This window comes from Purpureocillium lilacinum, assembly GCF_023168085.1.
Source record: "Purpureocillium lilacinum CBS 284.36 DNA, scaffold_8, whole genome shotgun sequence".
Lineage (NCBI taxonomy): Eukaryota > Fungi > Ascomycota > Sordariomycetes > Hypocreales > Ophiocordycipitaceae > Purpureocillium > Purpureocillium lilacinum.
In genome coordinates, this window is record NW_027072118.1 from 2,289,645 (window position 1) to 2,310,053 (window position 20,409).

General features: G+C 61.3%; 6 protein-coding genes across 6 annotated transcripts; 2 read left to right on the forward strand and 4 right to left on the reverse strand.

Moving 5' to 3' along the window:
- Positions 1-110: 110 nt before the first annotated feature.
- On the forward strand, positions 111-1,526 carry PLICBS_010415 (uncharacterized protein; the record flags this gene model as incomplete). The annotated part of the gene is made up of 3 exons (XM_018326470.1): positions 111-893; positions 949-1,266; positions 1,347-1,526. The coding sequence occupies 3 exons, from the start codon at positions 111-113 to the stop codon at positions 1,524-1,526; spliced, it is 1,281 nt and encodes a 426-aa protein (XP_018174789.1).
- A 7,257-nt stretch (positions 1,527-8,783) lies between these two features.
- Positions 8,784-11,304, reverse strand: PLICBS_010416 (Zn finger-containing GTPase-Activating Protein for ARF; the record flags this gene model as incomplete). Its single annotated transcript, XM_018326468.2, has 6 exons — positions 8,784-9,974; positions 10,024-10,732; positions 10,796-10,953; positions 11,012-11,077; positions 11,157-11,229; positions 11,294-11,304. The coding sequence occupies 6 exons, from the start codon at positions 11,302-11,304 to the stop codon at positions 8,784-8,786; spliced, it is 2,208 nt and encodes a 735-aa protein (XP_018174787.2).
- A 2,466-nt stretch (positions 11,305-13,770) lies between these two features.
- Positions 13,771-14,435, forward strand: PLICBS_010417 (uncharacterized protein; the record flags this gene model as incomplete). The annotated part of the gene is made up of 2 exons (XM_018326467.1): positions 13,771-13,806; positions 14,022-14,435. 2 exons carry the CDS (start codon positions 13,771-13,773, stop codon positions 14,433-14,435), a joined length of 450 nt encoding a protein of 149 aa, XP_018174786.1.
- A 692-nt stretch (positions 14,436-15,127) lies between these two features.
- PLICBS_010418 (uncharacterized protein) lies at positions 15,128-16,255 on the reverse strand (the record flags this gene model as incomplete). Its single annotated transcript, XM_018326466.1, has 1 exon — positions 15,128-16,255. The coding sequence occupies one exon, from the start codon at positions 16,253-16,255 to the stop codon at positions 15,128-15,130; it is 1,128 nt and encodes a 375-aa protein (XP_018174785.1).
- A 736-nt stretch (positions 16,256-16,991) lies between these two features.
- PLICBS_010419 (uncharacterized protein) lies at positions 16,992-17,261 on the reverse strand (the record flags this gene model as incomplete). Its single annotated transcript, XM_018326465.2, has 1 exon — positions 16,992-17,261. One exon carries the CDS (start codon positions 17,259-17,261, stop codon positions 16,992-16,994), a length of 270 nt encoding a protein of 89 aa, XP_018174784.2.
- Positions 17,262-18,021: 760 nt separating this feature from the next.
- PLICBS_010420 (gamma-tubulin) lies at positions 18,022-19,883 on the reverse strand (the record flags this gene model as incomplete). Its single annotated transcript, XM_018326464.1, has 7 exons — positions 18,022-18,252; positions 18,323-18,790; positions 18,850-19,143; positions 19,205-19,387; positions 19,453-19,619; positions 19,782-19,822; positions 19,876-19,883. 7 exons carry the CDS (start codon positions 19,881-19,883, stop codon positions 18,022-18,024), a joined length of 1,392 nt encoding a protein of 463 aa, XP_018174783.1.
- Between the last annotated feature and the right edge of the window lie 526 nt (positions 19,884-20,409).

Consider the following 20,409-nt stretch of genomic DNA (forward strand, 5'->3'; position numbering starts at 1 on the left):
AGCATCACCACCACCCCTCACGGGTATCCCAGCCGCCGCCGCCGCCATCGTCGTATCCTCCCCAGCGCGAGCAACACGACCGGCGCTACCCGCAGGAGCAGCCGCCCGCCATGGCCACGGCCACCGTCCTCGCACCGAGCGCCCACTACCCAACTCAGACCTCGTACTCGTCCGGCTACCCCCAGCATCCTCCGCCCGCAGCCGCCAACTCGAGCAACATGATGACCACGGAGCCGCGCCGATCATCCGACGACAACGAGTCGACCGGTCGCCAGTCGCTACCGTCCATTTCCGAGGTCATCTCGGGCGCGCGACCTGGCCAGTATCCGCCAGCCCACGCTGGCTTGCAGTCGGGCCCGGGACTGCCCTCTCCCTTCACCCAGGCCAACCACCAGTATCCTGAAGCCGACAAGCGATCCTCCCCGCAACCTGTGCATCCGGCGTCGGGCTTTCCCCAAAGACCGGAGCCTCTACCCGCCCTCACGGACTCGCCACGGCCGCCTTTCACCGGCCGCCACAGCCTGCCGCCGGTGTCTGACCGACGTCCCACGCCTCCAGCCAAATCCGAGATTGCACACCAGCATGCCGCGAAGCCGTCCGACTCACATCCCCAGAACGGCGCCTATGCACACCCGCCGCCGCCGCCTCCCCCGGCACCGACTTCTCATCCAACCTCGCACCCATACCAGCCAGGTCAGCTCCCACCTGGCCAGGTGCCGCTCCCTAACTACCCCATCTCGCCACGCCACGGTGTCCCGATTGCCCCTGGCCACTACGATCCCCGCGGCCAGCCTGTGCATCCCGACGATGCAGACTTCGCCAACCGAGCACGATACGATCCGTCGTTGAGCCGGCACTTTGAGACGTGGAACTACCAGGACTCCTTGAGTCGAGTACGTGCCGTCACATTCACTGTCTATGGTCTGGCAGCATACTTACGTGCCACAGATTGGGTCCTCCTCCCGCACCATCTTCAATTTCGCCGAAGCATATACCCGAATCGCACGGGAGCAACATGGGTCGCAACCCATCCCCCAACGATTGCCGACGGATCGAGAAGTCTCGGAGATGCTTGCAAATGTCGACTTGATCAAGCGCTCTCTCGAACAGGTCAAGGACGCGGTGCAGGCGTCCATTCAAAGCGAGCGGGCCCGCGAAGGGACCAAGGTCAAGGGCACGTACGAAGAGGACCACGACATTCCCATGTACGGGGACGGCATGAAACCCCAATATGCCATGCAGCACGAGGTCAAGAAGAGACGAGGCGTGAGTCCCCCTTTCCCGGCAGCCACCTGCAGCCTTAACCAGGCATCCGTGCCCGCAAGTTGCTAACTAGGGTGCTGCAGCGAGCCGCTCCGCCCGGGCGATGCCATAGCTGCAACAGGATCGACACACCCGAGTGGAGGCGAGGTCCCGACGGGGCTAGGACGCTATGCAACGCGTGCGGCTTGCACTACGCGAAACTGGAACGGAAGCGGCAACTGGAGGCGCGGTCCATACGGCCGAAGCCTGAGGACCGGTCATGAACGAGCGGAGGATGGAGCCTCCCACCAAAGACAGGCGCGGCCGGCTTGGGCGTGCCGGGACAACTAATTAAGCCTTGACGACTGCGGCGCCCGGCGTTCCTCTGTACATACTTTTCACCCTTCGGATACCTTGCTTGATTCTTGTTTGGCGGATGGGTGGCAGGCAGGCATTACAGGCGTTATTTTTGCAGCCATGTGGACTGGGACGGCTAGGGCAGGGCAGGACGGACTGCTTTTCACCCGCGACCCTGGGATTCATGATTTGTGCAGTGGGGACCGGGACGGGACTGCTTAGACGAAGACAGATTTTATCACTAGTGAAGCCGCACGTCGCGGATCAAGACCCATGCAGGCAGGCAGGACAGGAAAGAGAAATTGGCACGCGGAACAAGCGTCGGAATCGTCCGTGCGGAGAGTGCTGGTGGTGGTGGTGGTGGTGCGAGATGGAGAGCTTTCTTTGCTCTCGGTTGCGACAATGAACTCTGCCGATGCAGCGATTGCGAATCATGATGGAGGGCCCCCGGGGGGACGAGGCACGCTCACACGCGCAGCCGGGGAAGCCTTCCGGAGATTGCGGCCTATGCCGGGACATGGTTCGCTTTTGTTGCCGCTTCCTTTGTTCCCCTTCTTTGCTTCTTTTTCCTCTTCTTTCCAACCCCCGCCGCCGGCCGCGCCCCCCCTTTCTCACATACATACATACTGTACTGTACACACACGCACGCACGCCCACATACGGTACGGAGTACTCCGCGCATCCTACATATGCACATGCATGTGCATCTTCCGTGCCCGAGCTCGGAACAGGGCGGCAGGCGCGGGGGATCGTGGGTAGATTTAGCGCCAAGGAGGGGGGGGGGGGGGGGGGGGGGGGGGGGGGGGCACGGACGGGCGTCCCGACTCCCCAGTGATATGCCCGGGCCAGGCAAAGGCCAGTTCCATCTACGGCGCGGGATGGCGCTCATCGGTGAGGCTGGCGGTTCGCCCCCCCTCGGCTTCCCGCCCAGAGGGGGGGAATACACTGCGTAGGTCATCGTGTCTCACCGCACCTGCGGCGTCCCACGCCCTGGGTGCCGCCAAGGGTCGAAGCAATCTTGGCATCGGGGGCGGAATGCTTACTTGGAGACGAATTTGGAAACCAACAAAGGGATACAGCCATTGGCACTGATGCTCACATGCCCCCAGGGTCTCTGGCGTGGGGTGGGCGTCCAAGGGTTCACGTTGTTTGTCGGTCCCTACGCCTAGCCAAGTCAGCCGTGAACACTCTTCGTGCATCTGCCCGTAAAGTTTCAGAATGTTGGGAGTGCGTCCCTCGTCGTGGGTAGCGTTGTTGACGCTTTGCCCCTGGCCTTTCCTTTTCGACCTCTTCTCGCAGCGTCACGAAGGCGAGGACGCAGCCCGAAAAAAGAAACGCCGCCGCGGCGATCAGTGGCCTATTCGCGTCCCACTCCTCCCCCCTCCAATTGCCGACACACCGGATGATGTACAGCGGTTATGTGCGCGCCATCGGCGATGTGCGGGAAGAGTCGTAGCTGCCGGGCCTTCTGTCGCAGATTTGATGCGTCTGTGAGATGTGACGGCGACCTGTGGAGCAAACCAGGCCGAGTTCCTCGTGAGGTTGGGTGGGTGTTGGCGTGCCCCGATGTCCCGTAAAGAGTAGCTCGAGTGCTTCGTAATGCTCGGGCATGCTGCGATCCCCCCGGGAACACGGGACGGCAGAAAAAAAGGTTGCGTCCCAGCAGGAAGGCAGAGGTGGGCAGGGCGCACCCTGCGCACATCGAAGTGCTTTGCGTTTGTGCACGCACAAACGAAGCAACCTAGTATGGACATGCACACATGCTGGTGTATGCAGGTGACGAGGAACAAACGACAGTCAACCGTGGTGCGTCCATGCCATGTGGTTGAGCAAACCAAAAGGGGCATAGGATGGGAGACTCGTCACATATCACACTTTGGCATGGCCCGGGTTGCTAGTGCTGGCGCCGCTACCCGCGGTCCCGCACTGCCGTTGGTGTTCCAATCCACCCCGACAAGCAACCTTGACCCGATAGAAGGGGTGAGAAGCGGGGTTTGCAAGATGAGAGGACTTGCCATTCATTCCAACCCACCCAAGCCAGGGAGTCTCTCGTCATAGCGCGTCTCCGAGATGTTGGTGGCTGGGGCGTGGGGGGGAGGTGCGTTAGAGGGGTGTCACCGAGGCTGCATAATCGCCCCGAGATCTGGAAGCTGTCGTTGAGATTAGAAACCAAACGCCATAGGAACGGAAGGTCATCGTCGGGGCTGGGTAACGGTGGGCGCAAACTGGGCTCTTCGCCACCAGTTGCGCGGGTAGGCCCAACAACATGGGGAGACGTGCGTCGTATGCCAATCGTAGCAAGTGGGACAATGTTCTCTCGAGCTTTTGGCCTACGCTCCTGTCAGTGGAGAAGTCAGGAAACACCAAATCACTCGGCCCGGCCGCTTCCCGGGTCACCAACAATGCCTTGGATTTTACATGTCAACAGGCCACTCGGCCGAGCTGGACGCGGTACCTCTCCCTGCGTCGTCTCCCTGCACGCACGTTCATACTTCGTATAGCCCAAACGCCATATCGGGTATCCTGTGTGACCCCATCGGAAACAGGGATGGACACACCCTCGTACGACGACAAATCTTCCCTGACCTCGGAGATCTTCTGACGCATGTACCCGTGGTGGTATCAGCTCGGCACACCTGAGCTGGCAACCGATACGTCGTCGATGCTGCCGCTCGGCAGCGTGGGGTTTCCCCGAACTACACGGCTGTCGTTGACGGTAACGCAGGAGTGTCACGACGCACTGACCGCCTGGCGGTTCATGGCCTGGTCTCTCGACTTGGCCCATCTGATTCGTACTTTGGTTCGTATAGTCGGTACAGTACAGTACAGTACGACGATGAATGCGTGCGAAGGAGGCAGCGGGCGTTGGGGCAACATCATGGAGAGTTGGGGCAACTAAGTTTCGGCGGCAGACATCTGATCGCGTGCAGGGTGTGGCTGGACGGCTGAAGAGCCTGCCTGACAGCTGGCACCTGGAGAATCAACAGTGGCATCTGCCATGCACTCACCTGCAACAGTAGCTATTGGTTCATCGAATCCTGAGCTGAGCCGGGCCATTCGCTCTGTGAACAAAAGTCAAAGGTTCAGCCACGTGGGGTGGAGCGGCGCGGGGAACCGGCTGATGGCTCGCGACGCCAGGACTCCAGGAGAGGAAGGGCGGCGCCCAGGCAGGAGATTGCTTGGCCGGCAACAAAAAGCAAAACCCTGGCGGCCGCTTGGTGCTTGTCGTGAACAGACCGGCCGGTGCTCCTCGTGGCTGTTTCGGAGAGTATGCTTATTTGGGTGAAGGGCCCAAGGGCTAGCCTCGCGCTTGAACACAGAAACGCCAAGGGCGCAACGGATCATGGCTCCAGGCTGGGGGATGGCGTCAACCAAAGATAGCAGCCAGCGCGCGCCCAGACATTCCTGTCTCAGTCAAATCTTGCGGCAAGTGCCAGCTGCATCCCAAGCGGGCGCGGATCACATCGTTAGCACTCGTCACGGGCCGCCTGACGCGGACGGGTTTCGGCGAGACCATCATGACTGCTGTTGGGGGGTGGTGGTGCGTGGTAGTGGGTATTATTGGACCAAGTACGAAGAACAGAGGAACGCACGCCCAGAGAATCGTTGCGTGTGGAGGCGTGGACCACGTCTGAAGGCGACACCGATGTCGTGTCCCTTGCCGATGCGCGTCCGCGGAACCATCGAGAACAGCCGGGCCCTGCTCGATTAGCAAAGCGCTGCGACGGAGCTCATGCGTCTCTGGCTGACTTGAACCGGCCAGCTTCCACTCATCAAGCCATGCCTCGGTAGCCCACTGCGCGCAAGGCGGGTAGCACGGGCCAAGGAGGCTGCAGGACGTGGGGTGGGACGTGATGCGAACACCAAGGACGTGCACATGGGAAGTGAGATTGATTCAGATGGGGTGGCTCGCAGTGCACCGACGACGCGGCAGCAGGGCGCATTCCTCGGCACATCAAGAATGTTGCGTTGGGGATAGTACTAGGTGCTGTACTGTAGTCCTGTAGCTTCTGCCATTGTGGGAGATGTGATGGGGGACACACGGGGGGGAGCAACCAACGGAGCAGGTAGGTACGATGTCTGGGCTGGTCGGGCAGTGAGCAACGCCCGGCAAGCCGCTGCCTGGGACGCCTTTGCAAGAAAGAACCGGGAGAAGGAGCGAACGGCCCGCCCTGCCAATGTAGATAGCACTGCAGGCACTCCGTACTCCGAAAGGTACTCCGCGAGGAGGCAGGTGCTGCCTGGCAACAGCAAGCTCACGGAAGGCTGCTCGACTTTCTCGTCCTTTGCACCTACCTGATTGTCCCAGAGAAGGGTATCGTGCCTTCCACGAGCACCTCAATGACGTAGAATGTGCAAGAGACCGTACTCCCCCAACTGCCAGGTACCTGTACAAGACGCCTCACCTGCCTTACCAATGACTTCTGGGTTTGCCCCCATAATCTGCGACTTCCTGCAATGACCGCCAAGGCTGCATTGATTGGGAGGAAGCACCACCGCCACCAGGCTCCTTCCACGAATCGGCCTCGGCTGTGATCGGCCCATTCTCAGGGTAGTGGAGGCAGGTACGATGCGGTACGGTACGGTACTGTACACGCCCGCCTGTAGACGCGAGGTACGAGATACGAAGCTGGCGCGCCGAGGTCCTGCCTGCATGCTCCGTTCTGCGGACGAGCACTGCGTATTTCTTGCCGCCCGAGACGGGAGACTGGCCCGCCGCGGCTCACCGCCATTGTTCTCCGAGGCCGGGAATTCTGCATTCCTCATCCTGCCCCATGCGCTGTCCGACGGTGCGACGTGTCTCGAATCTGGCCCGGGACCGCCATCACCAGCTGCGAAACCGCGTTCCAGCGTCGTCGCCTCCCGCGCCCTGAGTTGTCAGTGCCCGCCATGATGCCCTCACCGGCCCCGCCGCACATGGCATCGCGTCGGCGCCGCGGAGATGTCTGGCTCGGTTTGAGTTGGTGTCTCGAGGCGCTGCGATGTGATGCGATGCGTGCGCCGGGGCGCCGTCGAGAGCCAGACCCTCCCAGCCTCACAAACTTGGCCTAGCGTCCGCGACGGCCAGATGGATCGCCAGATCTGATCTCCCGCATGGCGCCCTCCGCTGCCCCTTGCCATCCCTGGAACGAATCCCTGCCGGTGGAGCAGCACGTTTCCCAGGCCCGCCAGTGGGAAAAAAACGACAAGCCAAACTGACGGTCCGTGGTGGGCGTGGACGAACCGCCATTTCGTCGCCGTGTCGGGTTCCCACTCGTTCGCGCGCCTCCCGTGCATGAACCGCCTTAACACTTGGATACGCGGCACAACAGACCGCGAGATCGGCTCAAGCCCACGAGTATTCCTGCACTGCCAACTTCAATTGGCGCCATGGCAGCTTAGCTCCGCACTGCGAGCACTTTACCTTCCAAAACAACCCGGTACACCTCTGTATCCACGTTGTGCGAGCCTTATCCCTAGTACTAGGAACTTGGGAAGAGGTACGTGCCAGCATTTCCATCTCCAACTTTACCTGGGGAAAGCCCCGACATTTCAGCCCGCAGCACGAGCCCCAGTGGGCTCAGTCAGACACCCGGCCGATACGACGTCCGCGACGAGTGCCGCATGCCTGCCTTCTCGGGTGACCGCAACGTTCGGTGCCGACTCCGCTGGGACCCCCAGCTGCTCTCGGCATGGAACGCTACCCTTTTTGCCGCCCGTCTCTCGATGCCTGGGCCCCCAGGCGGCGACTCGATCGCTGCGTTGGCCCGGTCCCCTCGTGGTCTCAGAAGTCAAATTGCAACTGCCGATTCCATAAATAAAGCAAACCGTGGGGGGGGTCCAAGGGGTGTGTGCCCTCGACACCCGGGGCCCCGTCGGCCAAAAAGCAAACATGACGTGAACTGACTAGGAAGGAATGACGAGGGCGGCACGCTTCCCGCTGGCCCGGCTGCTGGTCCCCGCGACAATGCTGTTTCGCCTGCGCCCCTGGCATGTCGCGCTCCGTCGCATCTCGCCGCCCGCAACTTTTCCAGGGTCCCATCGCCCCATGGCGAGGCGGGAGTGCCTCTCACTCCGTTCGCAAGGGCTTTTCCATCATCCCACGCGGTTACGGGAGCCACATTCCAGCGTCCCTCTTGAAACGCCGAAGAGGAACGAGCCCATCCTTCTTGTCGTGCACATGGACAGTCCAGATCGGCTGCAAACCACGCGGCCCTTCATATTGGTCTTGCTCTGTGCTGATACGCAGCTCAATGCTGAAAAAGGGCATGCCCGAAGTTACGGACCTTGATTCAGAGACCCTGCTGAATCATTTGACTCGCGCGGCAAGGCTGGCTTTGGCGTACGACACATACTTGACCATCTCGAACAGTGGCCTTAGCGGGCGCAATCTCCAGTCCTCTCCCACTGCCCTGTATAATGCACACACGCGGTTCGGCTGGATTTGTTCTAGAACATGTCTTCTGCGCTGTCTGTACTTCGTAGATCTGTGCCCTCGTACCGGGCCCTTCTTGATGGTCTCGTAGATTCCCTGCACCTCGGGTCCTGACACCTTCAATGCTACACGGCCTGTCTCTCCCCTATGTCTGATTCAGGGCGTTGGTGTTCCAAAAAGAAGGACACGGCGATCCGTTGTTCCAGCCGCAGCAGGCTTTCCATCGGGTCCCTGGCTCGTCGCCCGTTGTCACTGGGAGGGGCACAGCGGCGTTGCGTCCTGCCCAAGCCACATGGAGCAGGAGAAAGGGTACATCGCGCCGCTACTCCGTACAGCGTGGATTGTATTCAATTACCCGGTAGCTTGGATCCAACTCCCTCCCTGAACGTCCAGTGTTCGATGCGTACTTTGTAGGGATGAGTAACAAAAGGCCTTTGCGAGACGTGAATTATTGTCCTCGGACTTGGGCAGGCCCACGATGGGGCCTTTGGAGAGAACACTGGGATTTCAAGCCGGCTGCGGACATCTCAGGGGTGATCCCGTTCGGGAGGTGATGCTGACCTTCCAGGCAGTCATGTACAAGTGAATATGATAACGCTCCCAAGTGTCAGTCATGTTGCGTGCCCAGAGTCGTCAAAGGGTAGATGGCGTTGGCACGCGGTGGTTCAGCGGAAGCACTTTTGGCTGGTTTTACGATTCCCGCTGGCGGGCTCATCTTGTTTTGGACTTGTAGCTCCTGCGTTCGCCGTCGTTGTCGGACTCCCTTTGCTCACGACGACGGCGCTGGGCGGCCGACGTCCCCGTCCAGCCAGTCGCTCTTGCGCTTGCGAGAGCCGTTCTCACGATCCGCGTCCTCAACCTCGACGTCGACGTCTACGTCGACGTCTCGGCCGTTGCTGTTCCCGTTCCCATTGCCGTTGGGCCCGTCCTGCCCCTCGTCCTGCCCGCAGCCGCCGCGGAACCGCCCCAGCAGCCTCGGGAGCCCGTGGATGCCGAGGCCCGCGAAGCCCCTGCCCGCGGCCTCGCGCTCGCCGACGGCGATGACGGCCCCGATGAGGTCGTGCGTCATGGCCTCGTCGACGACGCTGTCGTGCTTGTACCGCGGGTGGGCGTCGACGAAGTTGCGGATCCAGCGCGCGGCGGTGTCGAGCTCGCCGCTCGCGCGCTTGCTGATGAGGCTCAGGTACGTGGCGAGCTGGCAGCGCGTCTCGACGTCGACGTTGACGCTGTCGAGGTAGCTCTCGACGATGGGGATGAGGCCCGGGAAGTCGCCCGCGGGCGAGCCGTTGACGATCTCGTCAATCGTCATCTCCTCGTGCTCGTCGTCGACGGGCAGGCCGGGCGAGCCGGGCCGGCTGGGCATGGCGGAGCCGGGGCGCGACTCGTCGCCGAAGACGGTGTTGGCGCGCGACGGGCGCAGGGGGAAGGGGTTCTTCCGGAAGTAAAACTTTTCCTTGAGTACCGCGTCGACGGCGTGGGCGCGCTCCATGTTCTCGTCGACCTTTTTGATGGGGATGTAGAAGTTGAGGTCGAACGACAGGATGGCCCGCGTGACGAGCACCATGAAGACGGAGAAGGCGGCGTTCTCAAAGTCGGTGACCTGAATCTCCATTGGCCGGAACTCGACTCTCCAGCCGATGTTGTTCTCCGCGGGCGGGGGCTTGAATCGCATGTGCTGCCAGTTTGTCGACTGGATGTTCTCGAAGTGATCCGTCTTGTTCAGGTCCAGCTCCTGGAGGTCCTCCTCGAAGATGACAATGGGGTCTCGGATGAACAGATGGGCAAAGTGTGTGGCGAGCAGATCATCCATGCCGCCCTCGACGAGCTTGGCCTTGATTTCCGGGTCGATGACCAGGTCCGGATCCATGTACTCGGGCCGGAGGCGGGGATCGGTAGAGATGTAGGTCGAGTTGGACGCGTAGCGAGACTTGGGAATCCTCCATCGGTCATTCTTCAGGGGCTGGTCAAGGGGTCAGCAGGACGGCTTCGAAGACGGCGACGAGACGCACCTTTTCGCCCAACTCCTCGGGGGTTCTACAGTCGACAGCTCGGCTGATCTGGTTCCACCGCACGTCGGTGTTGGCCAGGAATCCCTTGTAGATGGGTGTCGCCGCAGTCAGAGCCAGCATGATGGGACCCAGTGGGCTCAACTGGTCGTATAGCTGCCGCCCCTCGGTGATGTTCTTGGCCTGGAACGTGATCTGGAGACAACAACTGCCCATGCCAAAGGCCATGGCATCCATGTGGATGAAGTCGTCTGGGGCGGCGCCGTTGCGCTCGTCGTCGTCCTCGGGCCAGTTGTGCAAGTCGCGGTTGACGGTGGGGTCTACCCATGGCTTCGGCGTGTTCGCGTCATGGAAGACGGGAACATTGACCTGGACCTTTCGGCCCCGGCGCCATCGAATGTTTGCGGCCAATGTGGGAAAACGGATATGGGGGTTGGCGATCTCGTCTGGGACGAACTGGGAGCGCAGCTTGGGTCCCGAGGGCGGATAGTAGGGAAACGTGAACTGGCCAGGGCTTCCGATGCGTGGGAAGGTCGTCAGTGTGATTGGGTACTCGCTGGATAACATGTGCTCCTTGGCGATCTTGCGCCGGAGCTTCATGTCGGGCTCAACATCGAGCAGCTCCCGGAAGCCGATACCCCACGGTTTCCCGGGGGTGGCCTCGAGCATGAACCTTCCAAACTCGGGGTGAAAGACTGGCAGGGAACCTGTCCTGTTGATGATGCCGTTAGCGTCTGTGAGCCATCCTGGTCAGCATCTTTGAGGTAGAACGAACTTGGGCTTGGCCGCGGGCTCATCCTGCAGGGCGGGCACGCAGCAGCCCTCCTTGGCCAGCTCGGTGTCGGCGGCAAGGGCTTTGAGGATCTCGGCCTGGCGCAGAGATAAGAGAACCTTCTGTTCATCCTTGGTATAGGTGACAACCAGGTACTCGACCTGCAGAAAGTCAGCTCACGGGACAGGGTGCAATGGCGTGCGAGGAGGGTTGTGTGACCTCATCACCCCAGAGCATGGCATCCCGCTCCTTGCCCTTTGCCTTGTTCCAAATCTCGAGCAGTTGCTGTTCGCGCGTCAGTCAGTGAATATGATCAAGAGGCACGTGTGTGTGAGCGGGCATTGAGATGGATATGCCTCCGTACCTTGATGCCCCATTCCCTCACTTGGTGGGCGTGCTTCTTCGCCTCGGGCCATTCGAGCGCGGTTCCCAGCGCACTGCGGTCATTGTGTCAGGCGCCGAGATCCAAGCCGTGAGACGCAGGTCCAATCGGAGACTTACAGGAGACCCATGATGGGCGACGTCTAGCCTGCTATCAGCGGCTGCGGATGGGCGACGACGAGTCCGGGTTGGACGCGCGATGCGACCGGGCCGGCGCGATCAGCCGGAGGGGAGGCGAGGCGAGGCCTAGGCAGGTGTGAGTGCCCAGCCCGAAGCCAGCGCGCGGCGATACGGGACAGCAGCGACTTTGTTGAGTGGTGGCAAGGCAAAGGAGAGGAGGAGCGCGGGCGACGTCGGGAGTGAGCGCGGCTTCACGTGGAGGGGGAAAGGCAGAGGAACCAATGCCCCGCAACTCCGACAGGCCGATACTCGGTATGTTTTTTGGCAGACGGGGAGGGAGGGCTCGGACGTCAAGCTCCCATGGCCCCCAATGAACGCGATTGACTTTTGGGGAGCGGCGAAACGAGGGCTTGCAGCCACCAGCAGACGATGGCGTTCTTGGACAGGACAGGACAGGACGGGATGGGACGCGATGCGATCTCCAGATTCAGAAAAGGTGGATAGGCAGGCGGCCGCGAGTACTGACTTGGCGGGCAGGCAGGGAAAGAAAAAAAGTTGGACAGCCGGCTCTTACAAATGTCGTGCGCCAATTCTGGACTACGGCCCGTTGACGGCGGCCGGGAGGAGCTTGGTGGTGGAGCTCGGGCTCCCAGCGCGGGCGGCGGCGGCGGCAGCAGCAGCACCACCAGCAGCAGCAGCACGCGGCAAGTAGCGCATCGGGTCGTCGTCGGTCGTTTCTGCGGCGTCGTCGTCGTTTGCCGCTGTCGCTGTCGCGGGGGCTTTCTGCGCGCGCTGTGGAGTGGCCTGAGCTGCTTAGAAATCCGGCTCGCTCCAGTGACATGCAGTCCCGCCGACAGCCTGCGGGACCTATCAAGTACCTGCCCACGATATTATTGCCTGCTAGGCCGGGTTCTCTTTTCCTGCTAGACAGGTTGGTACAGTACCGTAGGCTTGCCTGATGGCTGGACGCGCCGGCACGAATCCGGGACGAGGCATTGACATTCGACTAGGCTTTCTCAACGCCTGCCCGATGATCCGCATCCCGGCACAATCAGGTGCCTGGCCTGGACCGGGCCTGGGCATAAGTGGGCGATGCAAGCGCACGCACGCACACTCTCACACTCACTCACATACGAGGTACGAGAGCTCCCAGACACACACGCACACACACACTCTCTCACAGGCCGGGCCATCGGTGGTGTTGGATTTTCGCGCCGTAACAATGGCGAGGCTCCATTGGCGGAAGCATCCCCTCCAAGGATGTCGAGCGTAAAGTGCGCGCCCTGCGAGCGAGTCGCATGTCCAGCCAGACACAACTCGATCAAGTAATAATAGGCTATCTCGGTCGCGAAACCCGGCCCCAGGGAAGGAAGCAGGAGCCATCGGTCATCAACCCCGCATGATTCCATCACCTGGCGAAACTGCGGTCTCACTTTCTGCTCGTTGGGGCGTCAGTACTCGTTGTCGACTGCGTTGCCCGCTGCTGCAACCTGCCTGCGCGTCGCTGTCGAGGAACACACAACCACCGCACAAACGTGAGCATCCAGCGCCATTGTGTCGGCTGCTCGTTTACGACCCCCAATGCATCATCGGGCAGGGTCTGGAAGCAAATGGTCGCAGGGCTTGGCTTCCGACTCACTTCGCAGTTCGCACAGTACTGTACTCACGTTCTGTGCTCGAGAAGGCGGGCGCCCGCCTTGTCCTGGTCGGGCTGTTGCACTGCTGCACTGCTGCATCCATCTTTTTTCTGAAACAGAGACGGCAGAGGCTGTCGGGTGGACCCAGCGTGACCTCATGTCTTCCAGGTTTGTCGCCAGCGATGACCCAGCATCTGTGGCTGCACCAAGCACTGGACCAGCAAAGCCATGGACTCGGGATGGAGCCTGGAAGGCACCACCCCCACTGTCAGGTGCCCTACCATTTCCATCCTCACCAGCCCGGAGAGCCAGTCCCAGTGGTCCCCTGCGGGGGACCCATCCGACGCCTAAATGACCTTACATAATGCGCTAGCGGGCACCCCGACTCCCCCAAGCACAGCCCATCCCAGCCCACCAAAAAGCCACCCGGCCTGCACCAGCCAGAGCCCAGACAGAGCTCCAGCCGAGACCCCGCCGCTGCGTCCATCGTCACTGGCTCACTGCTGCCACCACCAGCACTGCTTTGAAGTCGCAGGTCACCACCACCACCACTGCCACCACGTTCGATCCCCGGCTCCCCTCTCGGCACTTCGATAGCCATTCCCTCTTCCTCCAACCTACGTACACACGAGAAGACTTTCCCGCCTGCCGTGACCGGAGCAAAGAGACCCTCCTCTCCAAGAATCGTGCTCTCAGCCGTCCCCCGTCCGTCGACGCGAGCAAGCTATCCCCGCATCTCCAATTCTGCCCAATCGACCCGCGCCGTGGCCGCCTCCAGGACCTCCCCTCGAACGTCATCCAGCGACGTCTTATCTTGGCCGGGCGAGCGATCCCGTCACGATGAACCCTCATCAAAAGAACAAGGTCGACGTCAAGGTGAGTGAGCTCGTCTTCCCTTACCCTCATTCCACGTCTCGCCGTTGGGATTGTCGTCATCGGCTAGACGCCATCCTGCCACAATCCAGTTTGCTTTCTAGATTGTCCCAGCCGCCTCCTCATGGCAGCAACTTTTGTTTTGGCCATCGAATCCAGGCTTCTGCGCTCGTTCACTCGCTGAGAGAGCACCCGCGCTGACCGTGCCGTCTTCCCAGTCGCTCTCCCCTGAGGAGCAGCGCCTCTTCCGCCTCTACGGCAAGCTCCCGTCCCGCTCCGACCACTTCGCCAAGCACCTCAAGGACCGCAAATACTTCGACTCGGGCGACTATGCCATGTCCAAGGCCGGCAAGGGCGATGGCGTCGACGCCGGCGCTGTGGGCTCGCAGCACCCCGTCCCCGAGAACATCCCGCACCTGTCCTCCCCCATCAACGGCTCCGGCGGCGGAAGCGTCCCGAAGCACCACGGCTCCATCGCCGGCGTCCAGGCCGGCAGCCCGGTGAAGGAGAGCAGCTTCCTCCACCGCGAGACGAGCGCCGAAGGAATTACATCCAACCCCACGGACGCGAAGAAGACTGCCGGCGCCGCAGAGCCGGTCGCTGCCGGAGAGGGCATTCCCATCCGGAGATAGGAATACTGAGGTGTTTTGCTTGGGAGCGGAACTGCGCGGGTCCCGACATGGACAAGCCGGTATTTGTGCGCAGTGCTGCGGACGAAGGAATGGCTGCACGCGCTCGAGCCCGAGGGAACGACCATGTCTGTTTTTCACGTCACGAATGAATCGCAAAGTTGGCGTTGGGTGGACACAAAGGGGGAGCAATAAAATGGCTGCGCGCAGTCCCCCCGCGAGAGGAGGCAAACGGGCTTGTTCTCCTTTGTCCTTGTGTTTTTTTTCTCTCTGATTGTCATTGGTTTCAAGAGCTGGCCACGATGAGAGGCGACATATGATTGATGGGCGGTTTCTTTTTCGTCTTTGTCACGGAGCCGTGACTGCTGTCTAGGGCACGTTATTGAGGCTGTGAAAACGGGCGACCGATGCTGCTCTACTGGGGTCTGGTGCGTGCGTAATTGGCCGTTGACGTGTTGCTGTGCTGATGCTTCTGCGATGCTGGGCTCCGTCGTGGGATCTGCTGGCGCATCTCCACAAAGACCAGCCTGGGTCTTGTGTCCGGGATGGCGGAATCCCGTGTTGGGTGGCCTCTTATTAGTTTGTCAAGGTTACTACGACTACGATTCTTTGTTTTCGTTCAGAGGCCGGTTTCCCAATTTTTTACTTGTATTCATTATCATAGTTTTTTGGGTTTGCTCTCTGCAAGAAAAACGTTATGCGTCCAGAGCCTTGAGCGCCATCTCCTTGACTCCCTCCCACGTCTTGTTGCCACCGATGAAGCCGGCGGCGTGGACAAAGACGCAGCCGGGGACGCCGGCGATGGCGTCGAGCTCCTCGTCGCGGAAGCCGCGCCAGGCCTCGGGCAGGGGCTTGCGGCTGACGAAGGAGTCCTTGGACTCGGGGACGCACTGGATGCGCCACTTGGCGCCGGGCTCGGGCTTCTCCTGGTAGAGGACGTAGAGGACGGGGTTGGGGACGCCGGCGGCCTCGAGGGCGTAGAGGTGGTCCTTCCAGGGGACCGACTGGCCCTCGAGGACGAGGACGCGGCCCTCGGGGTCGAACTCGCGGCGGCGCTCGAAGGCGCGCTGGACGACGGTGCGGGCGGGCAGCCAGGCGGCGGCGTGGTAGTCGAGGTCGCGGTCGAACTCGTCGCCGATGCGGGCGCTGGCCTCGAGGAAGCGCTCGTCCTCGGCCTGCTGGGCGGCAGCCGGGTCCGACGGCCGGGGGTCGTTCCAGTTGGGGTTGAGGCGGCCGACGAGGGCGCCGAGCGTGAAGCCGCCCTCGCTGAAGCGCTTCTCGAGTCCCGCGGCGGCGACGGCGGCGGGGTCGTAGACGGAGATGCCGTTGTCGTGGGCGTCGAGCGCCTCGATGAAGCCCTCGTACAGCTTGCGGTGGAGGAGCTCGACCTCGGGGCTGTCCTCTGCGACTGGCGCAGCGGGCTTGTCTTCGCCACCCTCTTGCGTCTGCTTCTGCTTCTGCGCGCTCAGCCGCTGCGCGATGATGGCGCGGCCAAAGTGCAGGAAGACGAGCCCCGCGCTCGAGAGCTTGGTGTCGCGGCCGGGAAACGTGGTGGTGAAGCCGCGCTGGTGATGGTCGTAGCGGTTGCGGGCGGCGTCGTACTCGCCGCCGACGTCGACGACGGTGTGGCACGTCTCGAGGACCTTGGGGTCGCGGGTGCGCACGAGGCGCGCGTCGGCGTAGGCGGGCAGCTGGCGGAGCATGTGCACGGCGAGGGCCTCGTCGGCGTGGAAGTGGCCGTTGTGCGTGCCGATGAGAGGGCCGGTGCCCGCTGCGCCGGCGGCGGCGGCGGTCTTGAGGCGTTTGGGAGCGGATTCGGCCATGGTCGTGAGAAGGCGACGGAACATAGACCTCCTTTTTTCTTTTTCTCTCTTGTAGAGTGGGTGGACGGGGGGGGGGGGCTCCGAGGGGAAGAGGGATGGATGGAGGGTTGGTTATTTATCGGAGAGGAGCGTAGTGGATAATAAGTGAAGCTTCTTTTGGGCAGTTTTTTGTTTACCGTCCGTGGTGGGGCTGCTGTTTGGCGGGGGCACAAGCTCCCCGTCTGGCGGTGACCCCCAATCAATGGCGCCGTATTTCTACACTCACTGGCTACCTTAGACGCACCTCAATTGACGGGCTGCGCTAGCCATCCTATCCGTGCAACCTGTGCAAGTGAATGCCTCGCAAGTTACTGGACATCAATTGCACTTTTCGCGAGAGCACGTAGGTTACGTGCCTTATTTGCGATAGCTGTACTATATACACGCACGAGCGATCACTGGACGTTTGAACTGATTGAACGCTGTCATTCATTCGTTGGTTTTGAAACCGTTCGCCTTCACTTACACCGACGCGGCGCACGGTTCACGAACATGATGACTATCTGAAGCCCCCCAAACGCCGATCCCAAGTAACTCAGGAACGTCCATAGTAGACGCCCCTCAAGCTCCCGCCGCCACTATTCACTCATAAAGCAAACGCAGGGCCCCCCTCCCCCCTTGGTGATACTCTTACAGTCTCCAACCCTCTGTCTGATACTCCAAAAGAGGTAGGACACGAACGGATGAACTGGGGGGTTTACTTGGACGCGTTGGCCCCCTTCTTGGCCGCCTCGTCCACGCCGCGCCCAATGCCGCTCATGTCCATGTCCGCGCCCTTCGTCGCCGGTCCCCGCAGCCCGGCCTGCGAGCCCGCCTCGGTGCCCAGCTTGCGCTCCGCGTCGCCGCCCGCGCCGACGTTGACGGTCCGCGCGTCGGCGGATTGCCAGTCGGAGGCCTGGGGGGGCTGCTCGGGGAGAGGCAGGTTGGCCTGCGTGTTGGAGATTTGGTCGGCCTTGGATTGGGGCATTGTGAAGGATTGATGTGTGTGTGGTGTGTGAGTTGGTCTGTGTCTCCTGCGGGTGGTTGGTTAGCGTGAGCTGCGTAGGCTAGGGGCGGCGGCGTCGTCGTAGGGCCCAAATCGGACATCAACGTACCTTGTTTGAAAGAAGTGGTTCAACTCCTGGAGTATTGAGTGGGTGGTTCGTGTATTGAACTGATGAGAATAAATTTTTTAATTTTCGACAGAGGCACGAGGCACCCCTTTTATCTCTTCGCACTCATGCCCATCTCACCCCCCGAAGCGACCAGAAAAAAGCCGTTACGTGCCGTGACGTCAAAACTGAATGACGTTTGACCTGTTGCCCGCCCCGGGGCGGACCAAAACCTCCCCTCGGGCCCCCAAAACCCCCCACAATTCTTTCGTCAGGGTCTCCATCGCGCCGGCAGCCAGCAGCAGCCTCATCGCGATGGAGGCGCCCCCCAGGAACCACATCTCGACCCAAGTAAGTGTTGTGCCTGGGGGACCGTCTCGCACGACTCAGGGAGATCGCGTGCTCATGTTACCCGCATCTTGGCGCCACTCACAGAAGCACCATGTAGACAGACATGACGGTCGAGACACATTCGTCGTTCCAATTCAGCACGTCTACGCGGACCACTATAGGTAGAGAGACCCTGCCCAAAAAACCCAAACGCCATATCTCCGTTGTACCTCGTCTTGGCCCTTGACACGGCCAGTGCCTGCCTATACGCATCATGTCGAACCACCACCACCACCACCACCCTTTTCAGCCAACTCTCCTGTCCGTCTCCGCCGACGTCGGCAGATCTTTGCCCTCGGGGTTCAGGTAGTCTGCGTTCTCGGCCGCCTCGTACTCCCCAATCAGGTCCGCCACCACCTGCCGGGCCTCGTCAAACTCGTGCAGGTTCTCCGAGAACGGCGCCGTCTTCTTGTACCCCTCGATAAAGGCGTTGTGCTTGCGCATGCTGTCGTACTGCCGGACGATGCGCTTGAACAGCTGTGACGCACCTTTGTTAGCCCCCCGCCCCGTACTCGTCGAGTAGAAATGGGACAATGAAAGTACTTACCGTGGCGATGCTCGTGTGGTTGGCCAACATCAGGCCGCTCACGCGGTGGCTCATGGGAATGTACGGGCTGCGCTTCGTCAGGGCCACCTGGATGCTCGCCGGTCCCCAAGGGATGAACGTGGCCAGCTGCCGCCGCTCGCGGATGCGCAGCAGGCTCTTGTGCACGTCCGTCGGGTCCACCTCGCCCTGGATCACGTTGAGGATGGAGATGTAGCAGCTCTTCTTGCCCGGCACCGTCGACACCATGCGGTTCTTGGGCTGCAGCAGTCGCCGCATCACGTCCAGCACCGTCGTCTTGCGCACCGTCTTGGCCTGCTCCACCTGGTCTCCCGTGAACGGCGTGTACGCCGTCATGAGGAAGTGGCATCGGGGTGTCGGGATCAGCGACGCGAGGATGCTTACGAGGTCGTTGTGCATGTAGCCCGGGTATCGTAGCGTCGTCGTGCTCGCCGACATGACCGTCGCGACCTGCCCGACCGCCGTTAGCTTGCAATGCCGCGTGGCGTAGACCGAAAAGTAGAACATACCAGCTGGTTCGTCTGCTGGAACGATGGTTCCTGCACGTGTAGCCTATCCGCCGCAATGTGTGACAGGGCCCCGTTGTCCAGCACCACCACTGAGTCCGCGTTCTGCGTTAGCCTCCGCATGGACAGGATGCTGTTGTACGGGTGCACAACCACGTCGCCCGCGTTGGTCGTGTCCGGAAACACCGAGTACGTCTGTATAATCTTCTTGGGGAACCGGTCGTTGAGCCGCTCGAGCAGGAAAGACCCCAACCCTGAGCCCGTGCCGCCCGCGATCGAGTGTAGCATCATGAATCCCTGTAGGCCATCAGCAACGCGTTCCAAGTGCCTGGCGGGCCGTTCGTCCGCGCAGACGCACCTCTAGAGAATCACTGCCGTCTGCCTCGCGCTCAATCATCTCCATTATGTCCTCGTATACCGCCTCGCCGCTCTGGTAGCCGTCGCCCCAGTTGTTGGCCGCGCCCATGCCATCTTTGCCGACGTAAAAGTTTTCGGGGTTGTAGATGTTTCGGTAGGCGCCCGTCTGAATGCCGTTGATGACCTGCACTCTTGCCGTCAGCGTTTTGAGACCTCGACCCCCCCTCGCGTGCCAATCGCCAAACTCACCCGCGGTTCCAGGTCGATCAGAATGGCGCGAGGGATGTACCGCGTGTCGTCGCTCTGGTAGTAGAACACGTCCTTTCGGTCGCCGCCTTCGGTCGCAAAGTCCTCGAGGGTGCCATCCTGGCTGATTCCGTGCTCCTGGCAGAGCTGCTGCCAGAACTGGCTTCCGACTAGGGACGTCAAAGGTCAGTAAAATGCCACGCTCGAGGTCTGATCTCGCGGCCGGCCGCTCGTCGCTGTTCGCATCGCTCTGACGAGCCTCAAGGCGCGAGGCTGCGAGGCGGTCAAGCGGACGGTAGAGAGGGGAGGGGAGGGGAGACTTCGCTACTCACTGCTGTTGCCGCACTGCCCAGCCTGGATCGTAATGATTTCCCTGCACGACAACAGTCAGCTCGGTTTGGAAAAAAGACCAACGGAGAAGCGCACCGTGGCATCGTGGTGGTCGAATGTCTGCAGGGTCAAGCTGCCGTTGAAGCAGGCTCAGTCCAGCAAACGGCGCCGTTCAGTGGAACAGTGATGCACAGTCGAGGTGCCGACGCGCGACGCGCTTCGGCGCCCCAAGTGGTTGCACGGCTAGTGGTTGCACAGGCACACCCCGCCCCCACGTCCCCTTGCCTTTCCGGGCCTACCTATTCAGTCCACCACCACAAAATCAAAGTAAACAGTGACGGCGATAAACTACGAGGCGCGCCCGCGCAAGTCCCGTCAATGAAGTCACTCGAGAAGCCGAATGGAAACCCCAGCGTTCTGCTCCCGTGTCTTCAGCGGTAAACATTAAGTAGGCCACTCCCACCACTCGAGGATTCGCTCCTCCGCCATCCGCTTGCCTAATCGGGGTCTTGCAACTTCTACCACAACCAACATCCCTCATGCAAAACGCCAAACTAGAGTAGCAACTGCGCCGTGTCGACGGCCCACGCCGAAATCCTCTTTTCTTGGTTCCGTAAACACTGCCTACAA